Source organism: Leptonotus elevatus, chromosome 7 (genome assembly GCF_054856555.1).
Source record: "Leptonotus elevatus isolate MCC_2025b chromosome 7, RoL_Lele_1.0, whole genome shotgun sequence".
NCBI lineage: Eukaryota > Metazoa > Chordata > Actinopteri > Syngnathiformes > Syngnathidae > Leptonotus > Leptonotus elevatus.
Window position 1 is genome coordinate 16,540,018 of NC_141245.1, and position 25,183 is coordinate 16,565,200.

General features: G+C 39.9%; 3 protein-coding genes across 7 annotated transcripts; 1 reads left to right on the forward strand and 2 right to left on the reverse strand.

Moving 5' to 3' along the window:
- Positions 1–1,012: 1,012 nt before the first annotated feature.
- Positions 1,013–10,300, reverse strand: ppp2r1bb (protein phosphatase 2, regulatory subunit A, beta b). The gene is made up of 15 exons (XM_086079878.1): positions 10,169–10,300; positions 9,123–9,213; positions 8,879–8,979; positions 8,449–8,681; positions 8,195–8,342; positions 6,874–7,029; positions 5,992–6,106; positions 5,837–5,907; positions 4,221–4,355; positions 3,653–3,826; positions 3,457–3,517; positions 2,448–2,602; positions 2,241–2,383; positions 2,072–2,163; positions 1,013–1,994 (listed from the first exon to the last, which is right to left on the reverse strand). The coding sequence occupies exons 1-15, from the start codon at positions 10,244–10,246 to the stop codon at positions 1,975–1,977; spliced, it is 1,773 nt and encodes a 590-aa protein (XP_085936004.1). The 5' UTR covers positions 10,247–10,300; the 3' UTR covers positions 1,013–1,974.
- A 394-nt stretch (positions 10,301–10,694) lies between these two features.
- On the forward strand, positions 10,695–12,204 carry med29 (mediator complex subunit 29). Its single transcript, XM_086079887.1, has 5 exons — positions 10,695–10,713; positions 10,841–11,010; positions 11,100–11,158; positions 11,630–11,714; positions 11,794–12,204. The coding sequence occupies exons 2-5, from the start codon at positions 10,864–10,866 to the stop codon at positions 12,019–12,021; spliced, it is 519 nt and encodes a 172-aa protein (XP_085936013.1). The 5' UTR covers positions 10,695–10,713; positions 10,841–10,863; the 3' UTR covers positions 12,022–12,204.
- A 1,087-nt stretch (positions 12,205–13,291) lies between these two features.
- On the reverse strand, positions 13,292–25,077 carry mlf1 (myeloid leukemia factor 1). 5 transcript variants are annotated; one of them, XM_086079883.1, is made up of 9 exons: positions 24,974–25,077; positions 23,216–23,366; positions 20,899–21,021; positions 19,308–19,343; positions 16,840–16,923; positions 16,604–16,732; positions 15,548–15,707; positions 15,339–15,477; positions 13,292–14,259 (listed from the first exon to the last, which is right to left on the reverse strand). In XM_086079883.1, the coding sequence occupies exons 1-9, from the start codon at positions 24,991–24,993 to the stop codon at positions 14,199–14,201; spliced, it is 903 nt and encodes a 300-aa protein (XP_085936009.1). In that variant the 5' UTR covers positions 24,994–25,077; the 3' UTR covers positions 13,292–14,198. The 5 variants fall into 5 exon arrangements, with proteins under 5 accessions (XP_085936009.1, XP_085936007.1, XP_085936008.1 ...); XM_086079881.1 differs by lacking the exon at positions 24,974–25,077 and adding an exon at positions 24,002–24,281; XM_086079882.1 differs by lacking the exon at positions 24,974–25,077 and adding an exon at positions 24,002–24,280 and having other exon boundaries at positions 20,926–21,021.
- Positions 25,078–25,183: the final 106 nt, after the last annotated feature.

Consider the following 25,183-nt stretch of genomic DNA (forward strand, 5'->3'; position numbering starts at 1 on the left):
GTTTCGCTCAAATATTGTTCACAAATTTGCCAAAATCTGTTAGTGAACGCTTGAATAAATAATTGTCTTATTCTATGTGCATAACAGGGTTGAGGGTTTGATTGAGACATTCAATCAAGGCAATGGAATACATTTGCTCTATCCATTGTTTTGGAAAACTGTTTTCATTTTCTTTCTTTTTTTAATATTGGTCTTAGGACAGTTTTCGAATAGTGGGTAATAATGGTATGTAAAAACGTACGTCACACACAGATACAGAGCTTTGCTCGACTACTGTAGTTCCACTGGAAAGAAGAAGTGTCGCCGTCCTGGGAGGCGGTTGCATTGACGTCAAGACCTCTCACGGCTGTCTGCTGCCGCGCCTGCTTTAAAGAACAGCATCCCAAATAAAAGAAAACGAGCGAGCCGGCGGGCGGCGGCCTCGAGTCCATGGGCTGTTTACCTTCAACCTAATCTCCTTTTCATGAATCTTAGGGCTGTAATTTGAGAAATGCTTCCACATACAAAAGACAATCAAGTCTCGTCGGTGCCATCCTCCTTCACAAGTACATCCACTGCCTCCGGGCTGCTCCCCGAGGTGCCCTCACACTAGCAGAATGTGCTGATGTGCACCACCCGAGTGCATTACAATGCAGCAAAAGAAAAAGAAAGGCGCATGCACACCCACTGGCTGACTGCCTAAAGGCACATGAACGATTCTCACCCAGACCATCAGAAAGAAAATTCTACGGTCTGATGAGACAAGTTTGGCGTGTTGCTCCCCAAGACAGAAGCCAAAATGGAGGCCAAATAAACTGAAAGCAGGGGTCAGCTGTACTTGTTCTGTTTCATCTCCATAAAATGGACACTCCATTATATTAGGTACAAAGGCTGCCTGGTAGCAAAACACGTTTGGGCTCAAGGGCTGCATTTGATTTTTAATTGGTGGAAGTTAATGCAAATGTGCACACTTGAGCTTAATATGCTTTTGCTCATCTGTTAAGCGTAGCCAGTCAAAGCAAGGTGACACGCGTGTTCTTTATTACTTTATTCAGATGAAGATACAGTAGAACAGCATCAAGTGAAAAGAACAATAAAAGCACAATGGTCATCAAATGGTGCAGTCCTGTCACACCCCAGCCCCCCCCCCCCCCACACACACACTAAAATAAAGCCTCACTTGCAAACAGAGGAGGCATTTTAAGTCGCATTATAATTAACTTCAGAACAATTATTCAAGCAAGCCCAACTTGACCTTGCCCCTTAAAACATCCTCATTGCTCCCCTTTATTAGCAAATCCATCCTTGCAGTGTGCCTCCATTTTGGAAAGTGGTTTTGTATACAAATGAGACAAAAATTTATTATTTGTCTTTTTAAAAATCACTATAAGTTATTTTCTGAGCAATGAGATTTTTGATTCTCATCGTGTTTTCTTATTTTCCCATTTCATGCCAATATAGGGTGAACTCTCATCTATTCAGGTACAGAACAAATTAAGCCATCATGGATGTTTACTATCATATCAGGAATACAATGTAGTGGAAGTTATCTGTGCGTTTCATTTTAATAAAATTTAAAGGTGGGCCGGATCAAATGATCAGTTCAAGATACCGCCGCTTCTTTTATTGGCACAAATCCACTTTTGCAAGGATTTGGGGAGCAACAATACAAAGTGATGCCATTTAGTGACATCAAGAACACTTATGCTACAATGTCACATTTTGATGCTGCTAACAATGGGGGGGAAGAAAAAGTAAAAGGAGGAATGTGAGGGGTCCGTGGGGCTGAGAGATGTCTAGCTAGCTAGTAACACTATTAGTCAGCATGCACCACATGATGGACAATTGACGGTGAAGCATCCGTTTACAGCGAGGGGGCTTGAAGGAGGAAAACGGAGAAGAAAATCAGTTATCGGATTTGGTCTATACAGTTAGCCATTGATCTTGAACATCAATAAATATCTTGTAAAAGGGTTGAGTTGGAGACGTGTGGTTTCACTTATGCCAAGGCAAGACTGAAGGGAGAGAGGAAATTAAGACTTTGTTAATAACATTGGAAAGAAAAGTGACTACAGACGTTAGCCACGCATACCACTGATGGCCTCCTGGGCAAAGTACTTGACATCCATGTCTGTATCAGCGGCCAGCTTCTCCAGCACCGGCTTGACTTCATCCCGCAGCGTGCTGACGACACAAAATGGCCGAGGGTCACGCAAGTGACAAGACGTTTGCGCCAGACGGCGACGGCGAGAACAATCTACCTGCCGTCCAGGATGGGTCCGATCTTCTGCAGAGATTTGGCTACGTTGAAGCGCACGTTGGCCACCTGGTCGTTGGACATCTTGAGGACCACGGGCAGCATCTGCTTGGTGGTGATGTCCTGACCGCACGCCTCCGACAGAGCCTGAAAGAAAGTGCACGCATGACCTCATGGCCCCGGCAAAGGAAACCCTTCAAACGTGACTCACGTTGATGCAGAAGAGCGTCGTCATCCTGTGGAGGTAATTGGGGTCGTTGGCCATGCCCAGAACCTTTGGCACGATGGTGTTCTGCGCCCACTCGGCTCCAAACCTCTCCACCAGCTTCATCAGGTTACAGGTGGCGGCCTCGCGGATGGCGTACACTGCACCGCCACCACATCAAATAAACCATCGCATTTGGAATATTTGTTCATCTCAAAATCTTGGGGCCAATGAATAATTCTCTTTTTTATTTTTAAATAAATCGTGATTTCAATCTCAACCAAAACAATCATGATTATTATTTTCCCCATAACGGCCCAGCCCTATGCTGAAGGTGCTAAAACGACGGTATGAAATCAGCGAGGAAAGCATTCTGGAGCACGTGTGTCCTTTCTTATGTAACAGTAGCCCGGCCCTTAGCCGAACCCCCCCCCCCCCAGACACACTCAACATTCCAATGATGTAATGCAGCTGGCCCTTTGTCCTCAATCACACATCTCTAATTGGGGAAAACTGTAGGAACAAAGCCCTTTAACACTTGCTCCAAAAGACAATGTTCTCGTGTGTAGGACATCTTGTGCCGCCCTTTTTTGGGGGGGGGGCGCGTTTACGTAAACTAAACTGGTTTGTCAAAATAAATGCATTGCGCTGATAGATGATGTGCATTTCACAATGTCGAGTATACAAATGGCTGCTGCAGCTAGAATTATATGATGTGTGTGTGTGTGTGTGGCATTAAAAGACTGGGCCTGCCTTGTGAGTGACATGGGTGTCATCAAGTAGAACTAAGATCTAATCTAGGAGTTTTCTTAAATTTCTAATGTCAAGAATAAAATATTTTGTCTACTCTGTTTGAACTTCTGCTGACTTACAGCCATAATAAAACATCCACTTTTGGGTACATTTAAAGGGGGGGGAAACACACACACACAAAAAAAAAAGCTAATACTTTACATCACCCCCAAAAATGCAAAAATAATGACAAAAAAAAGAAGGCAATTTGGCATCTACTTACCGTGGTCAATAAGCCAGGCCATGCAAAGCGTGTTGAGCTTCTCATCGAAGAACTCCACGCCCTACGTAGACACGCGTAATTAAAACCAAACAGGATTTATTCTGCATTTCACACCGCAATAAAATAAAAGTCAAAGGGATCAGCCGAACATTTTTTGCCGGTGACACGAGCCGTCTCCCCCGGTGGCGTGACTCACCAGCTGACCGGCCAGCAGGGGCATGTACTCGATGATGGCCAGGCGGACCCTCCACTTGGCGTCCTCGGCCAGCTCCACGATGGCCGGCAGGAGCGACTGCGACAGCTGACGGATGCCGATCACCTCGTTGACGCAGTCCAGGTTGGAGATGATGTTGAGACGCACCTCGGGGCACTGAGGACACAAAATGTTGTTGGAAACTGCGGGCTGTTCCATGCAGCATAAAAACAGAGCTTCGCCTCAAATGATCAAAGTTGAGCATGTCAAAGCTGTCAGTGTTTCATCTAATTAGACATGCGTGCTCCTGTTTTGCGTCAATGAAAAAGTGGGCCGACTTTAAATAGGACTGAGGAAAGCAATGACACTTAACTTTTCCAAAACATTTGTAGAACATGTGAAAATGTTTAACCAAAGAATGAAGACGCCACATTGCATTTTTTCTTGGCAAAAATAAAAATGTATGTAGGAATAAAAAAATAAATAAATGCCTGTGCAGTATCAGGTGAAGGAAACAAAATGGCTGCCGGCCGTCTGGTTGAGTGAATAACAAAATGTGTATTTCCTTTACCTCGTCCTTGAGCTGAGCCAGGAAGAGAGGCAGTAAATGCTCTATTGTGTTATCCTTGCCCAGGATGGCAGAAAGGCCCATAATGACCAAGGCCAGCGCTGACTTCACATGCTGGTTGGTGTCTGAAACCAGCTCCTGTGCACACGCCACAAAACAATAGCACTATTGAGTTGACACAATAGGAATAAGTTCATTCAATAATTACATGGGCCAAAATAAAACCTCGATAACGATATTCTGCAGAAGGAAAAAAATAATAATCTTGCAAATCTGCACTCTTCACAGAATTATTGACAGCGTTTGTTTATATTTTAATTTGCTCAATACATCTTATAGCAATATTGTACGGCAACATTTAACAATGAAAGCTTTATTATTATTTCCAGGCTATATGGGGTGTTTTCATTGATTTTTCTGAATCTTTGTCAATTAAATGTCTTTTATTATTCCATAATAAGAGATCTGGTAAACGGACTACTTTTTATATAGCGCTTTCAACTACGCCATATGGTGCCCAAAGTGCTTTGCCTCACATGCACCCGTTTACATCATCACATTTTGATCTGCACTAAGTACTGGTGCACCACTGCCAAATAAACGACAAAAGCTGTTTACGGCAACAGTCAGAATGAGGGGGGGCGGGGGACATACCAGTATATATAGTTTTTGCTATATGTTGATTTGATGGAACGAATATAACTAAGAAAGAGCCAGCATCCTACATGTAATGACAACAAATGCAGCCGCGATCGATCTTTTGACAGGCAATTCCAGAAGTTGTCCTGCACAAAATACACGTGATATAGTCGCAAATATTGCTATGATGCGTGTGAAAACTGAATATGAAGCCAATGTTGGAACATCCGGTCAACCTTTACTCGCTTGCATAACGGCGGCGTTTGTGAGGCGTCGCCATGGTTTACTTGCTTCGTTGTTTCTTTAGCAGTAGTCGTACTTGTGGAGTCTTAAAGTCACGTAATCCTCCATATGGGCCATGTTGGAACAGAAGTGCTTTTCCGGCACAAATTACGATGTTATTTTAGTCTTGTCAACCCCAAATAATTTCCAGGCTCGGGACGCGGACTTAAGTCTCGCCAAGTTTATTAGTCACTAAAACGAGACTTCGATTCCATGTTGTCAATTGTAAACAATTCTCCAGTCTTCGTCACGTGACTGAATCGCTGATTTGCCAAATGAGAACGTTCACTTCCTTCTACTTTTCAGCCAATCCATTGAGCCCCCCCCCCCCCCCAATTTTAGAGACAGTATTAAAACTCGTTAATATCAAATTGGACATCATGAAAGTCAAGTAGACGATGATTATCACCCACCCCTACATGGGAATATTTGAATTCCCAAATGATGAAAAAACAGAACGAGCTGAATTATAGCTTGACGTCAATGTAGTAAATAGTGCCCCCTGCCGTTTGAAAGCTGTGCAAAAATCAGGCCAATGCAAATGTCATCTTAAAAAAATAATGAGCACCACATACAAGTGGTTTCTTCTCAAGGTGTCAGCAAAGCTCATAAAATATTACAAGGTGGGCTGTAAAAAGACATCCTTTTGCACTCACTTTATGGCAAAGTTCACCTGGATTTTTTATTTTTATTTTTACCTTGACGCAGGGTAGGATGTGAGTCATGATGATCTGCTCACGATTGTCCTCTGGGAGGTTCTCACAAAATTCTAAGCAAAACAAGAACACTTGGTAAGTTCTTCAAATTAATCAAGAGTTGATATTTTCCCTAAAATGGGCATTGATGGACTGACCTTTGACTTTGTTAGCGGCAGCGGCACGGACCTCAGCTTCGCAGTCCTTGAGAAGGTTCTGGAACGCCGGGACCAGGTCATTCTTTGTGATTTCCGGACCCACTGCTTTTTGAAGCTGGAGAGAAGAAGGAAAAAAATAAATAAAAAAAATCAAGAAACTTCAACATCCAAGTAACTAAATGTCAACCATCATACACATTTATAAAATTCAAATTATAGTACATTTTTTTGCCCTTTAAGAGTTAATGTTGACCAATAAAATCATGTGGCTGATTAAGTATTTGGTACCATCTAGAGAAAGGTTAATTATTCTGAAAAACCAATCCAAAGGTTGCGAAACACCAAGCATCCTTAGCTCGCTTATTTGTAAAACAACCATACAAATACATTTCAAGGGAGCCAATTAGGTCCAACCAGTTGTACCATTAGCTAATGCACAGCCAACTCTTATTGATCTTCAAGTAAAAATTGCTTCATAGGCCCTTGTAATTAACTTATTTCAGTGTCTAAATGTTTTTTTTGACTCTATATTGGAAATTTAAGCAATGAATGTTAACATATTGACATCATTTTCCCAAATGACTGCCAAGGATGAGAGGAACTAAGAGGCGAGTAACGATTCTCGGCACGACACAGACGAGAGCCCACTAAACATCCATCAAAATGGCACCGACAAAGCGCAATCTCATAACATGCACTTAGGCACAGTGGCAATCAACGGCAGCAGGAAAAGGCCTTATTCTGAAACTCCCATGTCTGCCTCATTTAGATTCGCTGCGAGGAGAGTCTGAACAGCACAGCTGAATTCTACTCCGAGACGACGAGCCACATTCATGTCAACTGCAGCAAAGTGTGACATTCTACGTTCAATGTCACGTTTACCTCGGAGAACTTGTCGGCCACCATGTAACGGACCCTCCAGGACTTGTCCTCGGCGGCCTGTCGCAGGGTGGGCATCACCAGGGTCTCCAGGTCCTCCTGAGGCAGCAGAGTGGCGATGCTGACGCAAGCCTCCACTGCCAGCAGCCGCACAGAGTCCTGAGGGAGGAAAGTCAAGGCGGGGAAGTTTGGCAGCTGCCACAGTCAAGCTTATGGGGTATATGCCACGGAGGAGGCGGGACTTCTGACAGTCCGAAGCATTTCAAATAGTTGAAGACGCCCTTGGAACGCGGCCAATCAGTGGCCGGAAACGACGCTGATGTGTGAAAAACCCGGAAGTCTGTGGCATCTACCCCATAAATCTCATGGAACAAAAAAAAAAAAAAAAAAGGTGTGTGGGGGGGGGGGGGTCATTATCTACTTGACAAAAAGAATAGTTCAACCTACTGTTGTCCAGAGTTAGCGATTGTTTTGATGTCAATTAATTCATATTTTTTATTTTTATTAAGCAACAAAACATTTCGTGGATGATCTTATGATTTGAGATGTTTGATAAGAAGTAGGGCTGGGCTTAAATAAAATAAAATAAAATTCAGAGCCTGATATTGATTCATAAAACTATGAATCCATTACATTAATACAGTATCTATTTTTCCCACAAATTAATCAGAAAATAGAATTTAAGGTCTTTTTTTGCATCTTGCTGGGTTTTTTAAATTTACTGTTCACAATAAAAAATTGTTTTCTTACATTTATGAAAGACCTGACTTATTGCACTTTAAGACAATTCAGAATCTTAAATTTATATTTACAATTAGAAGCATGAAAATATTCTGAATTATTAAAATATTTTCATCTCATCCTTGCTGATGTCAATGTTTGCATAACGCTTAAGTATTTATAATACTTTCATTAATAAACTAAATCAGTTAACCAATTACTGCCTTTGCAAAATTGTATTTGCAATATTTAATCATGTAATTGATATTTAAAAAGAACTCATGTTCCATAATTAATCAATATCAAATTGAACTGAAGTGAATTGGGAAACATTTAAATCAAATTGAACTTGTGAAAATGTAACACTGTACATTATGTTCAAACATTAGCCAGCTAACCAACAACTTGTAAAAGTGATTTTTTTTTTTTACATTTTACATTTCTTGGGTGGTTTATTTCATGTTAAAATTGAGCTGCACTTGTTAAAAAAAAAAAAAAGGATAAGTGCATCAGTAATTCGTTATTCCTCATTTTTTTAAATAATATTAAACTGATGAGCTTCTGCTTCCACGCCTATCACGTGATCTCATACAGAGGCCAGTACCTGCTCATCAGACGCCAGAGCCGTGAAGAGGGAGATGATGTCACTTCGAACATAATCCAACTCCAACACCCGGGCAAACTCGCCCAGTTTTGAAGCAGCAGCACGACGGACCATTGGAGTGTCATCTGAACACAGGGTGCGGAAATGCCTACAAGTGAACACAAACATTGGATCAAACACAAACATAACGAACAGGAAGTGGAACACAAACTAATCCAAAAGAATCCGTGGTTGTGCGAGAAGGCTCGACTTACTGGCGAATCTCTGCCTTGACGGTGCTGGAGACGCGCGGATAACAGACACTGAAGAGCCCGCAGGCCGACGTGCGGGAGGTGAACCAGTCACCGCAGGATAGACGCTTGACCAAGGGCTCGAAATGGACCTCCAGGTCAACTGGAGAATGCTCCTGAGAGATCTTGCGCAAGGACTCCACTGCTTTGTCTCGGACCACCGTCTCCTCCACTGTCGCTAGGCTCTCCAGAGGAGGCTGCCAGGTAAGGAGGACAAATTGGCATTAGTCGGTTTAGCATGGTTCAAGTGTTATTCTGGGATTTGCACTCAAGCAGGGCGGCAGTAAAGAAATATTTTCAGATTGAAAAAAAAATAATCATGTGCAGTGTAAAACCAGCCTTAATGTAACTACAAGATTTAAAGTTCAGTATTTGAGGTTAATTTGAAACATACCAGGAGACAGTGGACATACTCCGGGCCTCCCACCAACATGGTGAAATTGCCGAGCTGCTCAGCCAAGGCCAACAAAACCTCATCTTCATCGTAGATGGTGTCTAACACAGAAAGAGGTCAAGCGTTCCAACTGACGTCAGTATACACACTTGAAAATAGCACACCATTCTTGATAGCACGCCTTAACACGTGATAGCATTGTTAAAACATGTTTTTTATTGGGTGCATAGAGTTGATTGCTTACCTGTGAGGAACGGAAGCAGTTCAGTGCGAGTCCGCTCCACTCCGAGAGCCAACGCAATAGTGGACAGCTTCTTGATGCTGTTCAGTCGCAACTATAATGGCAACAGAGAGAATTAGCGACAAATTGAGTCAACCATCACCTACCCCAAAATATATTTCACTAGAACAAACCATTACCTGAGCTGAGGCTAGGCTCCACATAAGTGTGATTCACTGGTTATTCATTTTTGCACATGTTCACTTAGTTTTCATAAAATGCTCCGAAACACCTTTTTAAAAAGAGGCATTATGATTTCAAACGTCATCTAGATTTCCTTTTTAAAAAAAATGTCTGGGAAATGAATCTTTGTTGTTAACGTTTTAAAAGTGCCCTGGTTTCAAGGGTGACAACATCGAACCACTGTCATGTGAACTATTAATAAAGGCAATTAAAAAACATTTTAAAGCGGGTGACGTGTCTACGATTTGCGGCAGGTCTTGGTCTCAAAGCTCCGCGAATAGCGAGGGTTAAAATGACTGAGTTTAAAATACAGCAGCGCACTGCTACTACTATTGTTATCGGGTTATAAAGGCCACTGGCGAGGACATCGGCATCATCAAGCAGTCAAACAAATGGCAACTTGGTTGAACATTTAAATGTAATAGGTATGAAAATACAAACTAAAAAAATGCATCGGCCTGAAGATGAAAAGCTTGTCATCATTACTAACCATTTGATACGGAAAAACGTCAGAGGCTAACCCAATGATTGGACAGCGCTCAATTGCTTTTAGTTAATAGTTGTAAAGGTCGAACAACAAATAGTAGTTAATACTACACATCCTTTTTGCGCTTATTGTTCTTGTTAAGGACAGTAGCTACAAGAACCAAGCGATTACTAGACAAGGGTGCGCCCCTGGTTGACAAACTAGGATAGGCCGCACTGGCATATTCGCTAGTTAGCATTGCTAACCAGTTAGCAAACGGCAAGGAAAATGTCACACGACCGGCCTCCAGTTTCCAGAGGATTATTAACGGGAAGGTCAAAAGAAGCGCTCGACAACCCACCTGTACGTCTTCATTCCGCAGTTCGTCAATAAGAACGGCGATAGGGTAGAGAGAATCGTCTCCATCGGCTCCTGCCATTTTGGATTGTGCGGCTATCAAGTGAATGGCGCTGCTGAGACCGACTACGGGGTTTCCGGCCCATTTATAAAGGAGCTGATGTATTTCGCCTTCAAATTCGTTTGTTATTCATTCAAACGATTACGTTCTAAAAACACGTTGACGAATTAGCATTATGCATACTGGATTTAGAATACAAATAAAAGTGATATTTGTTTATTTCTAATTACATCAATTAAAAACACTTGAAAACTTGGTTCTAAAGTTTTGTTTTAATCTTTAGTTTTTACTGGGATAATTACGACAATCAATCCCGATGTATAATTTAGCTTTCTTCGTGAATAGGATTGGAGCTCTGTACCTTTAACTTTGAAAATATGTTTAACTTCAAAAATGTATTGAATATATGTTTCAACATTTTTGTTTACTTTTTGCATTTTAACAAGAGACGAAGCGTTTACAACTTTTCCCCTTCTATGCAACCCAAGGTTAGTAATGTATTAGCTAGTAATTTTAATATTTATTTTTTCATAAACAAAGGCTGTTATTGTTTAATTTTAACAAACAAAAAAAGCTCAACCGGAAACGTATACTATATTGTGTTTCCGGTGTCAGAGTGCTCGTCTGGACTAGCCAAGATGGCGTCTCAACAGCAGCAACCCGGCGGTCCAGGCTTACAACAACAAGCCGCTTCTCTGCAGCAACAGCAGTTGAATCAACAGCAAGACTTCGACCCTGTGCATCGATTTAAAATGCTCATTCCGCAGTTGAAAGAAAGTCTTCAGGTAATAAAACCTACAAACGCCTTGTATGATACCACCCCAAGCTCATCATAGAGTGGAAAGAGTGACTATTTTGTGTTTTATCCTCACAGAACCTAATGAAGATCGCGTCACTCAACTTGACCCACAACACGATTATAGATAACGGAGTGTATGTACTATTTCTTGATTATTATTTTTTTTAAAGTATGTACTGTACAGTGGGTCCTCTGTTTTCGATGTGGATTAAAATAATAATAAAAACAGCCTCTGCATACAATAACAGTATGTGTAATGTTTATTTAGTTATACAAGTGTCTAGATACATCCAGGGTTTAAAAGGTGCAGTCCACGTGTTTGTTTTGTTTCATGAAATATGACAATTTGAAGTGATAGTCACAATATTACTGTAATCTGACTTAAAAAAAATAAAATAAAAGTATTAAATCACAATATTGAGTGGGAAAAAAATTGCAATTAGATAATTTTTCTAATATAATTAAGATATAGAACATGTATAAATAATAGTTTATTCTGGTAGTTCTGTAATTATTTTACAAGAAATTGATGAGAAAAAAAATGCATTTAGTGTGAGGTTGTAATTGTATGCTATCAATTCTGTACATGTCTCTTGTACTTTCAGTACGAGCAGTGACACCGCTGTCCAGCGCTTCGACAAAAGCTTGGAGGAGTTTTACGCCCTTTGCGATCAGCTGGAGCTGTGTTTGGTGAGACATAACGACACCTCCAATACTGTCTTTTCCAGTTGTGATGCAATCTTCCACTGACCTGTATCCACCCATGCAGCGGCTGGCATACGAGTGCCTCTCGCAGAGCATCGACAGCGCCAAGCATTCACCCAATCTGGTTCCTACCGCCACTAAACCGGACACGGTGCAGACAGAGTCCATGTCCTACGCCCAGTACCTTGGCATGATCAAGTCCCAGATCTCGTGTGCAAAGGACATCCACAACGCTCTGTTGGAGTGTTCCAAAAAGATTGCGGGAAAGGGACAGCCTCCGGGCATCATGTAGCTCTTCACCCTTGGACTTTTTTTTTTGTAATGTCTTGAATTGTTGGATTTATTGCTGTTGGTTTTTTTACTACCCCAAGCAGAAGAGTGACACTTTTGGTCATTTTTTTTCCTTAAATGTGTTAATACAAAATTAAACAAAAAGCTCACATTCCCCCTGAATTTTGGGCAAGGAATTAAATGATTTGGTGTCAGGTACTGTTTTTGTCTACAGAGAACCCAGCAAATCAGGACATTGCTGCAATTTGGTCAACGCAGCACCCTGTAAGCATGCTACAATGTATTAAAAGAATGCATAGCAATAATTGCTGTGCACACAATAACAATGTTCGAGAGCGCATGCTGGATGACGTGAAGATGGTTTTGCTTTTCCCTGGTTGCTCTGATGTGGTATTTTGGCGCAGAAGTTTTGACACTGACTTTTTAATCAATTGTGCACACAGAATTGTGTTGATGGGAAAGTTTACACGATACTTAATTTTGTTTGTGGGGGAGGGGGGGGGGGGGTACTGTTATAAATAAAAAGTTAAACATACAAATTTATCTAAAAAACTTAATTTAAAAATTGTTTTAGAGTAAATATTTTAGTGTTGGGAAATTAGATTAAATCTCATACAAATGGCACATATCATTTTTTAACTCATTCACTGCCATTGGAAACATTTAACTCATATAATTTTTTACGTCTATAGCGTTATAAACGTAAAAAATTATACTAGTTAAATGTTTCCACTTAACAGTATGAAAACCTAGATTTTTTTTTGTTATTGTACATTTAGAACAAATATAACATTTGGGATTAATTGTGAGTTAGCTATTGAAGTCATGCGATTAATTACAATTAAAAAAATTAACCGGCTGACTTGATTTAAGAAAAAAAAAGATTAAAAATTAGGGGCGTCAGGAGATTCAATCTTTTAATCGTAATTAATTTGTATGACTTCACTAGTTAACTCACGATTAATCACACATTTTCTGTTCTAAATATACAATAAAAATTATAGGTTTTCATACTCTTGACAAAAGTGGAAAAAATGTTAAATGGAAATAGTTCAAATTAATTTTTGAGTTAAACATTTTAGAGAAAAAAAAAATTGTGTTAGAAATTCAAACTCAATTTCTTCCATAGTTGTCCTGTCAATCTACTGAAGTTTGATCTCATTTCAACTGTACGCGAGCTACCAAGGAGAAGAGCGGCTGCATATTGCGTAATTGACATGTGTGACAAATTGTAATTGTAACGTTTCAGAGCAAGTCCTTAGATGCCAAAATAGTTGTAGACACATTTTTGTGTAGGCATTTTAATTTTTTAGATGCTAAATGTATATTCAAAATATACAAGAACAAATGCGTTACTGCGGTTGGATGAAAAAAAAATACAAAAAGGGCAAAAAAAAGTTTCCTTGTACAAAGATTACAGCAGATAGAAGACATTTCAGGTACTCAACAAGATACATTCGAACTATTCTAAGTGCATTAGTGGCTCCTAAGTCAGTCACTCAAGTTGTCATGACCCTACAGTGACAGTTTAAGGGGGATTCTTTTTTCGGCATCCATCCCATCAACATGTCAATCAACAGCTAATGTTGTCTCGTGGACTAAGAGTGAAAAAAACCATTTCATAAAAAACAAAAACTTGGTATCCTTTGCTCTTCTTTAAATACAGAAATGATGTCTTGTCTGCCTGATAAAACTGCAACTTTGCTTAAATCTTCAGGCGTTGCATAGCTGCCACTTACTGTACATTTCTCACCTATCTCTATGGAGGACACCGATTGGTCCACTCATTCCCAATCCAGCTAACTTATTCACGGTTATCCTGTTTTATGTGCAACGCCTCACTTCCTGACTTCCTCAAACGCTTTGTACCATTTGCGACCAAAGTGGGAGATGTGACACTGAAAATACGGAGGGCGAAAGAAGCAGCTTAACAGTCAACTCATTCACTGCCATTGACGGTTTTTGACGTCAAAGAGACATTTTGGTTGGGTTGGCAGTGAATGAGTTTTTGAATTAAGTTGCTGCGGATGAACTGCCCAACAATAACACATTTTGAGAAGCAGTGAGCATAACAGAGTCAAATTGTGTAATGTTCCAATTCACGGGTCATGGGGGTGATTCCGTTTTGTGTGTGATGTCTGTGTGAGTGTATTGGGAGCACTCGGGAAGATGATGATTTTACTCATTTGTCGAGTTGGAAGCTTTCAGGATACTTTTAGGTTGGGACTTGGGTTCTTCTCTGTGGAAGACAACAAAACATATACAGTATAAGAATACACTGTTAATAAGTTGAAGGTAGGACTGTGCAATTAATTGAAATTCAATTACGATTTCAATTTTACAAAATCAGCATAATCTTTCAAAAAAAAAGATTATTAATGCTAATTTTTTAGTTGTTTACATTTATACAGTTGCACTTTTTAATGTTTTTAAAAAAAATAACAAATTTAATAAATGTTGTTTCATCCAAAAGGAACTCGCATAATTATAGTGTTTCAAAATTTTAAATTAGTTTTTTTACGTTAAAATTTTTCTAATTTTGTACCAAACAGTGCATGATCGTCTTACTGCACTCCAAATTCAAGTTTTTGCCAACATAAATAAATAAAATATTATTATAAACATATATATTATAAATTCAGTTTGGTCCAAAAAAACCATACATAATTTTAGTGTTTCTATTTTTTTTTTAAATTTGTCTTAATATTTTTAAATGTTTAAACATTTTCTCGTTTTTTATTAAAAAATTAAATGACGGCACTCCAACTTCCAAGTTTTTGAAAATATATATTAAAAAAATATTATTATAAACATATATATTATAAATTCTGTTTGGTCCAAAAGAAACTTACATAATTTTAGTGTTTCTATTTTTTTTTAAAAATTGGTCTTAATATTTTTAAATGTTTAAACATTTTCTCGTTTTGTATATAAAAAAAAAAGATCGTCCTACGGCACTCCAACTTCAAAGTTTTTGCCAACATAAATAAATAAATATATTTATTGTAAATTCAGTTTGGTCCAAAAGGAACTTATATAATTATAGTTTCTATTTTTATATAAATTGGTCTTAATATTTTTAAATGCTTAAAAAAAAATTGTTTGAATAATCCAAAATAACCGTGAAGCTAGCAAACTTCCATAAGAACACCTGGGAGGGGCAATAAACATCTCAAAGCCTCTTTTTTTTTCTCCAAGAATTGTTCTGTTGTGCTGTTTGTTGCCACCGTTTAGCCCTGCTAACTCAAAACTCAACTCTTGAAAAATGCACACCACATAAACGGAGGCGCTGTGCTGCTGTGCTGCCGTACTACTAACCTGTGGCTGCGCTCAGGACCAGTGAGTGATGCCTGCTGACCTCTGCGCCGTCGGAGCGGCTCCAGCTGTGCCATGGAGCCGGATGGCTTAAACCTGGACAACTCCTTCTGCCACTGCTCGTCAAAGGCATGCGCTTCGGCTAACAGAACAGACGAGCACAATGAATTGAAGGCAATTCGTGACGACGATAAATCAACTCGTGAACCCACATTCATCCATATTCTGGAAGTCCTGCACGACCTCCTTGTCTCCTGTTTTCTTGTTCATTTTCTTCTCGACGACGTGTCCTTTGTCTTGGATGTGGTGACCGATGGCCATCTTCTCCAGACCACTTTCAGTGTCTTTCAAGGATCTCACAGTTTCTTTCACCTGCACATCAAACCAGCATATTGATAGTGTGACAATTAAAAACAAATTATAATTATTTAGCTAAAACTAAAAAACAGCAAGGAAGAACAAAATGTTTTGTCATTAACTCATTCACTGCCATAGACGGTTATAGACTATAATTTATTTCTATTAGCTTAACATTTTTTTCCACTTTATGAAAACCTATCATTTTTGTTGTTGTGCATTTAGAACAGATATAAAATTTGTGATTAATCGGGAGTTAACTTGTAAAGTCATGCAATTAATTACAATTGAAAAAATTAATCTCCTGACGCTCCTCATCTTTAATAATCTTTTTTTTCTTTTTTTTTTAAATCGCGTCAGGCGATTAACATTTTTAATTGTAATTGATCGCATGACTTCACTAGTTAACTCACGATTAATCACAAATGTTATATCTGTTCTAAATGTACAATAAAATTTGTTTTCTAGGTTTTCATACTCTTGTTAAAAAAAGTGGGATTTTTTTTTTTAAAACTAATATAAATAGTTCAAATGAATTTTTGATGTCAATGGAATTGATGACAAACTAGGCAACAAAAGTACAGCACAATGTGTTTCGAGCAATACTATACGCCACCACTAGGTGGCGTGAGTTTGCCACCAAGATGTAAAACAGCCAGTCAAAGCCAGGCCCAAGCATGCTGTTTTCCAAAACATAACCATGTTTTTTTTTTTTTAACTACAGTCTTAACTTATTGTCCACAAAATAAGGTACACCTTCAATGCAAATCTGTCTTTTTTTCTTACAAAAATAAAAACGCCCCATTTTGATTGCTACTGTCAAGAGAAGCATTCAGAAGTTTACTGACTGCAGTCTGGTTACCCGATCCTACATTAGAGAGCCGACATATCCCCCGTGTTGATGCACTTACACCTCCCGGGGCCCTGCGTGTCGACGACGAGGCCTGGAAGACCTTTGGGGGTTCGTTTCCAACCTTGGAATACGTCATGACTGACGAGGAGCTGAACGAGTGTGTGTTTGGGTCCGTGGGCATGTTGTCCTGACGAACAAACACAAATTGTTTTATTTGCGATGCAATTGTACTGGAAGAGACATGAAAATAGTTGGTGGTGGTGGTGGGGGGTTGGGGGGGGTGTGCAAACTCACAAAGTTTTTGTACATGCCGTCCATACTGCTCCTCATGTTGGTCATGATGCTGTCGAACATGCCGAAAGGGCTCGTCACGGCGTCCTGCATAAACACACAAGGTACAAAGAAAAGTCACAGCAGCTGGATGGTTATGCTCGGAGTCCACCTGCTCTCAAGGCATTATCAGCTCATGAACAACTCTCTTATGCGGGTGTGTGTGTGTGTGTGTGTGTGGAGGGGGGGGGGGGGTGTATGTGTGTGTGTGTGTATACCAGGGGTCAGCAACCTTTACAGTGAAAAGAGTCATTTTAGGTCAATAAATAACAGAGTCTTAGTGTTAGTTTAAATATACGCCCAAGCGCTAATTAGAGGGGCACCACAAAAGAAAAATATGAGAGCAGCATCCAATATAGTAGGCATTCCTTTTCTTCTACGTTTTGTCTTTTTTTTTGTGTGGTAATTTTTCATACTTTGTTTTTCATACATTTTAAGACTTCGACTTTCTGTTAAATTTCTGACATGTTTGGAAATTTTATGGACATATTATGGTAATTTCCTGCCTCTCCTTTTTAGGACATTCTATGGCTATTTTTTTTACTTTTTGTTCCTGCGTTTTTCACTATAAATTTTCAGACATTTTTGGCAATTTTATGGACATTTTATGGTAATTATTTTTTTTGTTTTTGTGTGTGTGTGGGGGGGGGGCATTTTATAGTTAGTTTTATAACATGTTCTGCATAAAAAAACAAAACTGACTTTTTTGGATATTACGAAGACATTTATGGTAATTTGATGCCTTTTTTTGTTTTTGGACATTTTATGGTTACTTTTTGAACATTTTCTTTTCTGCTTTTTTAAATTCAGTTCTGACTTATTATTTTTTTTTACAAATTTCATAGACATTTTCAATTTTTTTGTGCTTTTCCTCTTCCTTTTTGGACACTTTATGGTATATTTTTTAAAAATGTAATTAAAAAAAAACTTTCCATCTACATTTCACCCCTTTTTTCTGACAACTTAAACATTTGTACTTGACGTTTTTTGAACATTTAAAGCTACTGAACGTAGAACAATCCATTTCGAATCGCTACTGCCACCTGCTGACCAAAAGTGAAACCGCACATACCGTTCCTCCCATACACGCCACGCACATTACGTCACATCCGCACACACGGCGCGGGAAATTTTAAACCGGATCCAGCCTGAAAACTATTGGCCAGAGGCTTACAGGAGTACCCATCGTGAACAGCTAAGGTGTTAAATCTAACTAATTAGAAGGCATTTCAGTCCTATATGGTCAAATAAAAAGCTTATTGTAAAGTTATTAATGGGAAAAAGTGCCATATTGCAGCTTTAAATATTATTTAATCTACATCCATTAAAAAAAAAATCTAAATAATTAATTTGTAATCTGTAAAAATAAATAAATAAAAATTTAGAGGCCCACAGGGAGCCACAGGAGAGGGTCTAAAGAGCCACATGCGGCTCCAGAGTAGCAGGTTGCAGACCCCTTGTATATACAAACAAATATGCGTCGGGTTTGGCGTCATCACTGTTACATCTAATCCACACTGTGACCTACTAAAATTCACACAAACTCAGGCAATGCCACCCACAGACATGCAAACATTTATTTCTTATTGGCTTGAACCACTGGCAACGGCGTACGTTAAATGTACATACAATGGTACTTCGGTTTAACCTGCTCCAAAAACATGCATTTTATTTAGGTTGACTCTTAAAGAATGTCCAAAAGCACTTTTTTCTCTTTCATTTCAGTTCTTACTTCAGGTAATAACGAACAGATGTGAGGCCATCGAGAGCTTAGTTTTTGCAGTTTTTTTTCCAAGCCTATTGAATCAGTGTTGCAAAATTGCCGCTTGGCAAGAAATTTTAGAGGCTGTTTGGCCATCACACTACTCCAATGTGTAGTACAATTTACGCCATCATGGCAAGATAATCGAAACCGACCTGTGCTTGACAAACAGCACAGTGGTAGACTTGCTATTGTGACCACTACTAGAAAAGAAAAAACAAACTACTGGAAACTCCTAGAGCAGGCATCCATGCTTCATCTGGAGGGCAGCATTGCAACTCGGTATCCACAAATGCCTGATTCTGCAAATGCTTGGGAGAGTGAAAAAAAAACTAAATTGTATGACTTCAGCTTATTGAACATCATAATCATCTGCTTCAAGCCTTTGGAAAAACTCAAGTCTGTTATCTTTTGTTGATGCCGAGTTCCAAGTGCAGCCCCGCTGATAAGACATTCCCTTGCTTTGTGAAAACGCCTGCTCTAGGAGTTTGCCGTTTTCATCCATGGCCTCCCCGCTGTATTGTTTATCCCTTTCAGCATAAAATTGTTATTCCACGTTGGAGCAGTGTAAAAGCCCGTAAACCTTTTCAAACAGGTGACTTTTGGGACTTTGATGAGGAACACAAGAAGTGTTAAGACAATGCATTTGACAAAGGAAGAATCTACTGACCGTGCTGTCAATGGGTAACAATGAGCGACTGAGGTCCTGTAGGTTGGAAAAATATCATGAAGATAAGAATAGACATTCAGGTATACAGCATATCACATGTCAGAACACACAACGTGGAGCTTTTGCAAGAGATCTTACTCATTCTGATACATGCAAGTTGAAGACGGGCGACAAAACCCGCCGGCGTTTACGACTCGGCAGCCTCGACATCTATCACTATGCATGTGCGCGTTATGCGCAGGGGGCCGCAATCAGCGCGGCGTTGAATGACGTGTGTTCCGCGCGTAATTGGGTCGCATTGCCAGAGATTAGCGCGGGCTTTAAACACTGAAAGCGAGCTCGGTTCTGGGAAGGCCACACGGGGGCCGCGCAGTCCAAGCAGCGCTCGCTCAGCTCTTTCCCCAAAAGGTCAAGCCGATGTAAATAAAACACTCATGGTCACTATCTCGCGGGCCAATTTTATCCCACGGTGGCATCTATGGACAAATAAATGCCACTTCCATTTGTGACCTGATTATATTTAGACCTGGCCCGCCTTTGAGCAGAAGAGCGTGAGGGGTCCAAGATAAGAAACCTGTTGTTAGTCACTTCACCATGCTGACAGTTTGGTTCTACTATTTTCACCATCCGCAATAGAAAACACCTTTCAGCTACTATCACTATTCTCTAATAAATGAGCCGCACCCATTGAAAATATTAACTCCACGTGAGTGTACATTTATAAACAAGCGCGCCCAAGAGGATGAAAGGTGATATGAAGCAGTGAGTGGCTACACTCGGGAGACCGCAGCCAAATGTGAGCACTCTTTGCTAAGTTAGCTCCATGGAAGCTAAACTACTTTTCCCCACTGGGAATCTAGTATGTTGAAAAGATTTAGACCACCAACCAGACCAGTACACATTTTATAAACAAATATAATGACGTCAACACATTCGTACTTTATACGCCCCCCCCAATTTTTTTTTTTTTGGTGCAGTTCATGGAGTGAATGACAAACAGTGTTGACGTTTTACTCGAGCTAGCATGACTCGTAGCGCATCTTATTTTGACATCAAATGGCCTTTGTCTTGTTTTTGTTGTTTCATCGTTTGAGGTTTTCGCTGCAATAGTATCACTAGTCTATAAAATTGTTAGAAGTAAACCTCTGCAGAGGCGCTAATTCTCCTTGCGGACTCGCTGATCATGAGTGCTACTGCCACCTAATGTAGTGGATGTGGAAGTACGCTTTATTCAGTCACGTGTCCTCTCCTGGAATTGCACCGTGCCCTCTACTTGAGAATGACTGAATCGTTTTACAAAAAAATAATTGTCTTGGCATTTTGGTCAGAAAGCATCCCATGTTCTACAGCCGTTTCCGACATAACAGAAGGTCCAAATTTACTTTTTTTTTCTTAGGAAAGACAAGAGACAACTTTTAAAAATAATAGAAAAGAAATTAGCACGCTGTTCAAGTGGGGCGTGACAATCATTATAACTCTATTTTAGATGTATAACCCCGTGCAGCTTTGAGCTTCTTTCAAATTTTTGGGGTTGTTGTTGTATGACCAAATTGTACATTTTCAGTAAAATTGGATTTAGAGGTTTTATTACACTGAGGGGGCAACACATCTGCCTCACAGTTCTGAAGTTCGGAGTCCGAGTCACTTGGCTCCGGCCTTCCTGTGTGGAGTATGTGTGATGCCCTCGGGCCGGCGTGGTTTTTCTCCGGGTACTCTGGCACAATCCAAAAACATGCATGTTAGGTTGACTCAAGATTTGAAATAGTTCATTGGTGTCACTTATTACAGCCTTGCCAAGTTGTCACACATTTCACTTAAAAGTGACCCACCACAACAAAATAGGTCAGTGACCTCGGCAGTATTTCAAAAGGTTTCGGCACAATCTCAGTTTACCCTCAACCATCACGCTACATTACATGACCACAGATGTACAGCTAATATCTGTGTGATGCTAAGCTAGGAGTGTAGTCACGAATTCCATGTGTGTGTATGGCGAGAGAGAAAAAAAAAAAACGCGGCAGCAACTTTTCACTTAAAGCATTTTTCTCTCAAATGGTATTAGATTGATTGCACATGCTTTGCTATTGGCAACAAAGTAAACCTCAAGCAAAACGTTACGACTTGTTTTCAATGAAAGCTGCCCCTCCCCCAACATGGCCGCCACGTAGGCATGGCGGTTAAGTCGGGCTGCTAGAGCATGCTGGCGATTATCTTTGATTATTAGTTCTACGCTGCTTAACCAACAGCAATAGACCAATCAGAGGTTTATGACCTCTAGCATAGCAACTGTTGCTATGCTTGAATTGATGGAAAATCCTGCTGGTTTTTGACCTAAATTTAGCGGCGAATTGATCAAATGAGGAAAAAATCCGCTGATACACCTATGTTGGGTAAGGTACTGATATATTTTTATGATATACATGAATTATTTTGCGATATTTTGAAATAATTAGGGTCTTCTTTGTCGAGTACCTTTTTACATCATATGATTTTTGAAGACTGACAAATTTATAATCCACGAAAAACTGAAAGAATGAAATCAAAGCGTTTGGATAACTGTGGTTCAGTCTCTGAGGTCATTAGCGTAGGACGCATGATCTAGTTAATGGCAGCAGGCTGCAGTAATTAAGAGGCATCAAGTTGCTGCCTATTGAGGCCAAGCTTGCAATGAAAGTCATTATCAAGGATAAATATACAGGCCTCCGTGACATGGAGGGATTCAACTGGTTCTCGTGCTTGACCTGATTCGAGGGAAGGTTAACGGGTACGACGCTTGACACCCGCTTTTTTTTTTCTTTTACCAAGAAGCTCCGTTCAATTCAGTTTGGTACATACAGTACAGAAACTTATTGAGAAGTCAAAGAGGCACGAGACGCATTGTCGACAATCAGTCATGATGAAAATGGAATGGGAAAGAAAACTTGGAATAACACAAAATGGTGGTTGGTCTGCATTAGCCGACTGTAGTAGTTAAAAACAAAATCCAGATCAAGTTTGAGGCGTTTATATGGAGCATTTTCATTCGTTTGGTCTCACCGGATAACAAGGCTTCACGTAAACCCGGCGGCAGACTTAAGACTCAGCTTAGTCCGTTTAACTCATTCACTGCCATTGACGGTTATAAACGTCAAAAAAATCATTTGAACTATTTCTATTAGTTTAACATATTTTTTCTACTTTTGTTAACAAGGGTATGAAAACCTAGATTTGTTTTATTGTTCATTTAGAACAGATATCAAATTTGTGATTAATCGTGAGTTAACTATTGAAGTCATGCGATTAATTACGATTAAAAAATGGAATCGCCTGATGTCCCTAATTTTTTAAATAATCATCTCGTCAGGAGATCAAATGTTTTAATTGTAATTATTCGCATGACTTCATTAGTTAACTCACGATTAATCACAAATTTTATATCTGTTTTAAATTTACAATAACATTTTTCTAGGTTTTCATACTCTTGTTAACAAAAGTGTAGAAAAAATGTTAACTAATAGAAATAGTTCAAATGAATTGTTGACGTTTATAGCCATCAATGGCAGTGAATGAGTTAACAGCCAGCCAACTCTACAATCTTATTCGCTGACACCCAGATCACTCACCAGGGCTTTATGACCATGACTTTGTGTTTGGAACAAGTTCAATCACTTTTGAAAGGTCCTCTATACTTGCAAGAAACTTTAGTGTGCTAGTGAAACAAAGACCTATAAATAGTGCTCCTCTGGGTGACAGATCGAACGGTTGGAGAGGCCAAGGGTGTTGACCTTCTTCTAAACCAGCAACTACCAACATGGCCTCATGCATATGCAAGTGTTTGCTCCACTAAGGTCTCCATAGTTTGCTTGCGCCACAAACTCAACTAATGTGTGCATTCGATCGGTTCATATACGTCGCGGTCGTGTTCTCACCCTGTGTTCGCCCCTCAACGCCGGAGGCTCCGCCGTGTGGCGGCCGCGGCTTCTCCCGTCCGTGATGCTCGGCATGAAGGGTCCGCCAAATGGCTCAGAGAAGCTCCGCATCATCTGGCGCATTTGATCCCGGTGTGCTCGGAATGGATCTCTACACAGGAGATGATGATTAAGAATGCTGCTTAAAACATTGCCCGTGCAGTTAATAAAGGTCGACTCTGGGGGTATTCAATTCTATTTCCGTTGTGGCGGCAAAACATGCCAGCCTTCTGTAAGGCTATGTAATATATACTAGACCTATGAATCATGTATATAGAAAATTTACATTGATGTGACATAACATATTTTATTATTGAAATAGTGGGTATTGAAAACCAATGATTTGATACACCACTAGATGGCGCTAAATCCTATACAGTGTTTAAGTGTCACTTGAAAATAAAGTGTAGCAAAAAGTTGAGTGAAGCATGTGAACACACAGAATAATCACGTTAATTCGCTCAAGAAACGTTTTCAAACATTTAAAAGGCACACACTGGTTTGGTCGATTTTGTGTTATATTAGCAGATTTAGCGCGTTTGAAGTAAAACTGACATTTATAGCCGTCCTTTAACCCTTCTAACGCCTATTCACGGGCGTTTGTAGATTTAAAAACAGTTAGAACATATATTGAAAGAAAAAAGGTCCTCCAGCATTCTATTCAATTACATTAAAAAAAAACATTTATTTAACACCCATTCCAGGAGAACTAAACGCTAGCTTAACATTTTGAGGCAGACAACTTACGAGAAGAAGGGGTCGTCATCAATTTCCCCCAAATTGCTGCTTTTGAACATCTCGATGAAAAAGCCGTAAAGGAAAAGAAAACTGTGAAATAATAAAACAAATGGTTTAAATCAACATAATAGTCCGTGTGCGCCACAGGTGCAGCGGGCTCGATTGTAAGTACAGTAATGTCACTACGGAGGAGGAGCAGTGGTCAGGTGATTTAGGACCCGGGGCATTCAACCATCTGACGTGATGCCGTCCTTTGATTGGTTGATTCAGACAATTTCGGTCCGCCAGCTTGTTGTGTCCCAAAGGTTGTCATGACGACGGCGCTCTGACGACGGAGTTGTGACGACAGCGCTCTTGAAGCTTCGTGAAAAAAGTCCCACGCTTCACTCTCTTTTATCATCGTCAATGTTGAGTAACTGTATCACAGCAACTTACATGCCTTCTTACAAAATGACATTTACTAACCACAACAGCGGGACAGCGTGTGTGGATCAAATAACAATAGTCGCGATGTAACGCGGTGGTTTTAGTTTGTGCTCTTGCTTTCTAACATGCTTGTATTTAGGACTTCATTACCACGCTGGCTATTTGGAGGCGATGGCGGGGTGACAAAGTGTCCCATGGTGGGGATAGATTTACCATCTGGAACGCTCCATAAATAGGCCCGGCTCGTTTTCTCAACACTGCCTTAAATTGTCACTCATAATAAAAAATAAAAAAACAGACGTGAATGAACACAGGCTCATCAACAGCATTAAGTTTTGGCAATAAGGATACGTAGTTAGAATAAATAGGGTTTTTATTAGAGGAATTGTAGAGGATTCTACGGCGGTTTGTGGTTTTCTTAATAGTGCGCATGCGTAACCCCACCCTCCTTCCCCCTGCTTTTTACGCAGGAAACGCTGGTCTCATTATACAACTTTACATGTTTAACAAGCTTCATAAAGTATAGCTCTTACTCAAAAAGTAAACTGAAGTTACCTGTCCAGCGACCAAAGCATCTGTCTTCAGACCTCTCTGCTGCTTTAGCGTGCGACATCGCTGAAAACACTCGCCCCACTAATCTGGATAGCAGCCCATACACGCCCGTCTAGTAGTTGAAGCCATAGGGCGGCCATCTTACTCCTCCCATCTCATTCTAATTGGGAGTGTTCTTTTTCCTTAATAAGACAATACTAACTTGAAAAAAAA

Coding starts and splice junctions, on each gene's coding strand:
- med29 (XM_086079887.1), top strand. CDS start 10,864: ATGGCGTCTCAACAGCAGCAACCCGGCGGTCCAGGCTTACAACAACAA. Junction 11,011..11,099: donor AGTTGAAAGAAAGTCTTCAG/GTAATAAAACCT, acceptor TTATCCTCACAG/AACCTAATGAAGATCGCGTC. Junction 11,159..11,629: donor ACGATTATAGATAACGGAGT/GTATGTACTATT, acceptor TTGTACTTTCAG/TACGAGCAGTGACACCGCTG.
- ppp2r1bb (XM_086079878.1), bottom strand. CDS start 10,246: ATGGCAGGAGCCGATGGAGACGATTCTCTCTACCCTATCGCCGTTCTT. Junction 6,107..6,873: donor TGGCCGACAAGTTCTCCGAG/GTAAACGTGACA, acceptor TCTTCTCTCCAG/CTTCAAAAAGCAGTGGGTCC. Junction 3,518..3,652: donor CCCTGCTGGCCGGTCAGCTG/GTGAGTCACGCC, acceptor GTGTCTACGTAG/GGCGTGGAGTTCTTCGATGA.
- mlf1 (XM_086079881.1), bottom strand. CDS start 24,051: ATGTTCAAAAGCAGCAATTTGGGGGAAATTGATGACGACCCCTTCTTC. Junction 16,924..19,307: donor TGTTACCCATTGACAGCACG/GTCAGTAGATTC, acceptor GTGTTTATGCAG/GACGCCGTGACGAGCCCTTT. Junction 15,708..16,603: donor CACGCAGGGCCCCGGGAGGT/GTAAGTGCATCA, acceptor TTTGATGTGCAG/GTGAAAGAAACTGTGAGATC.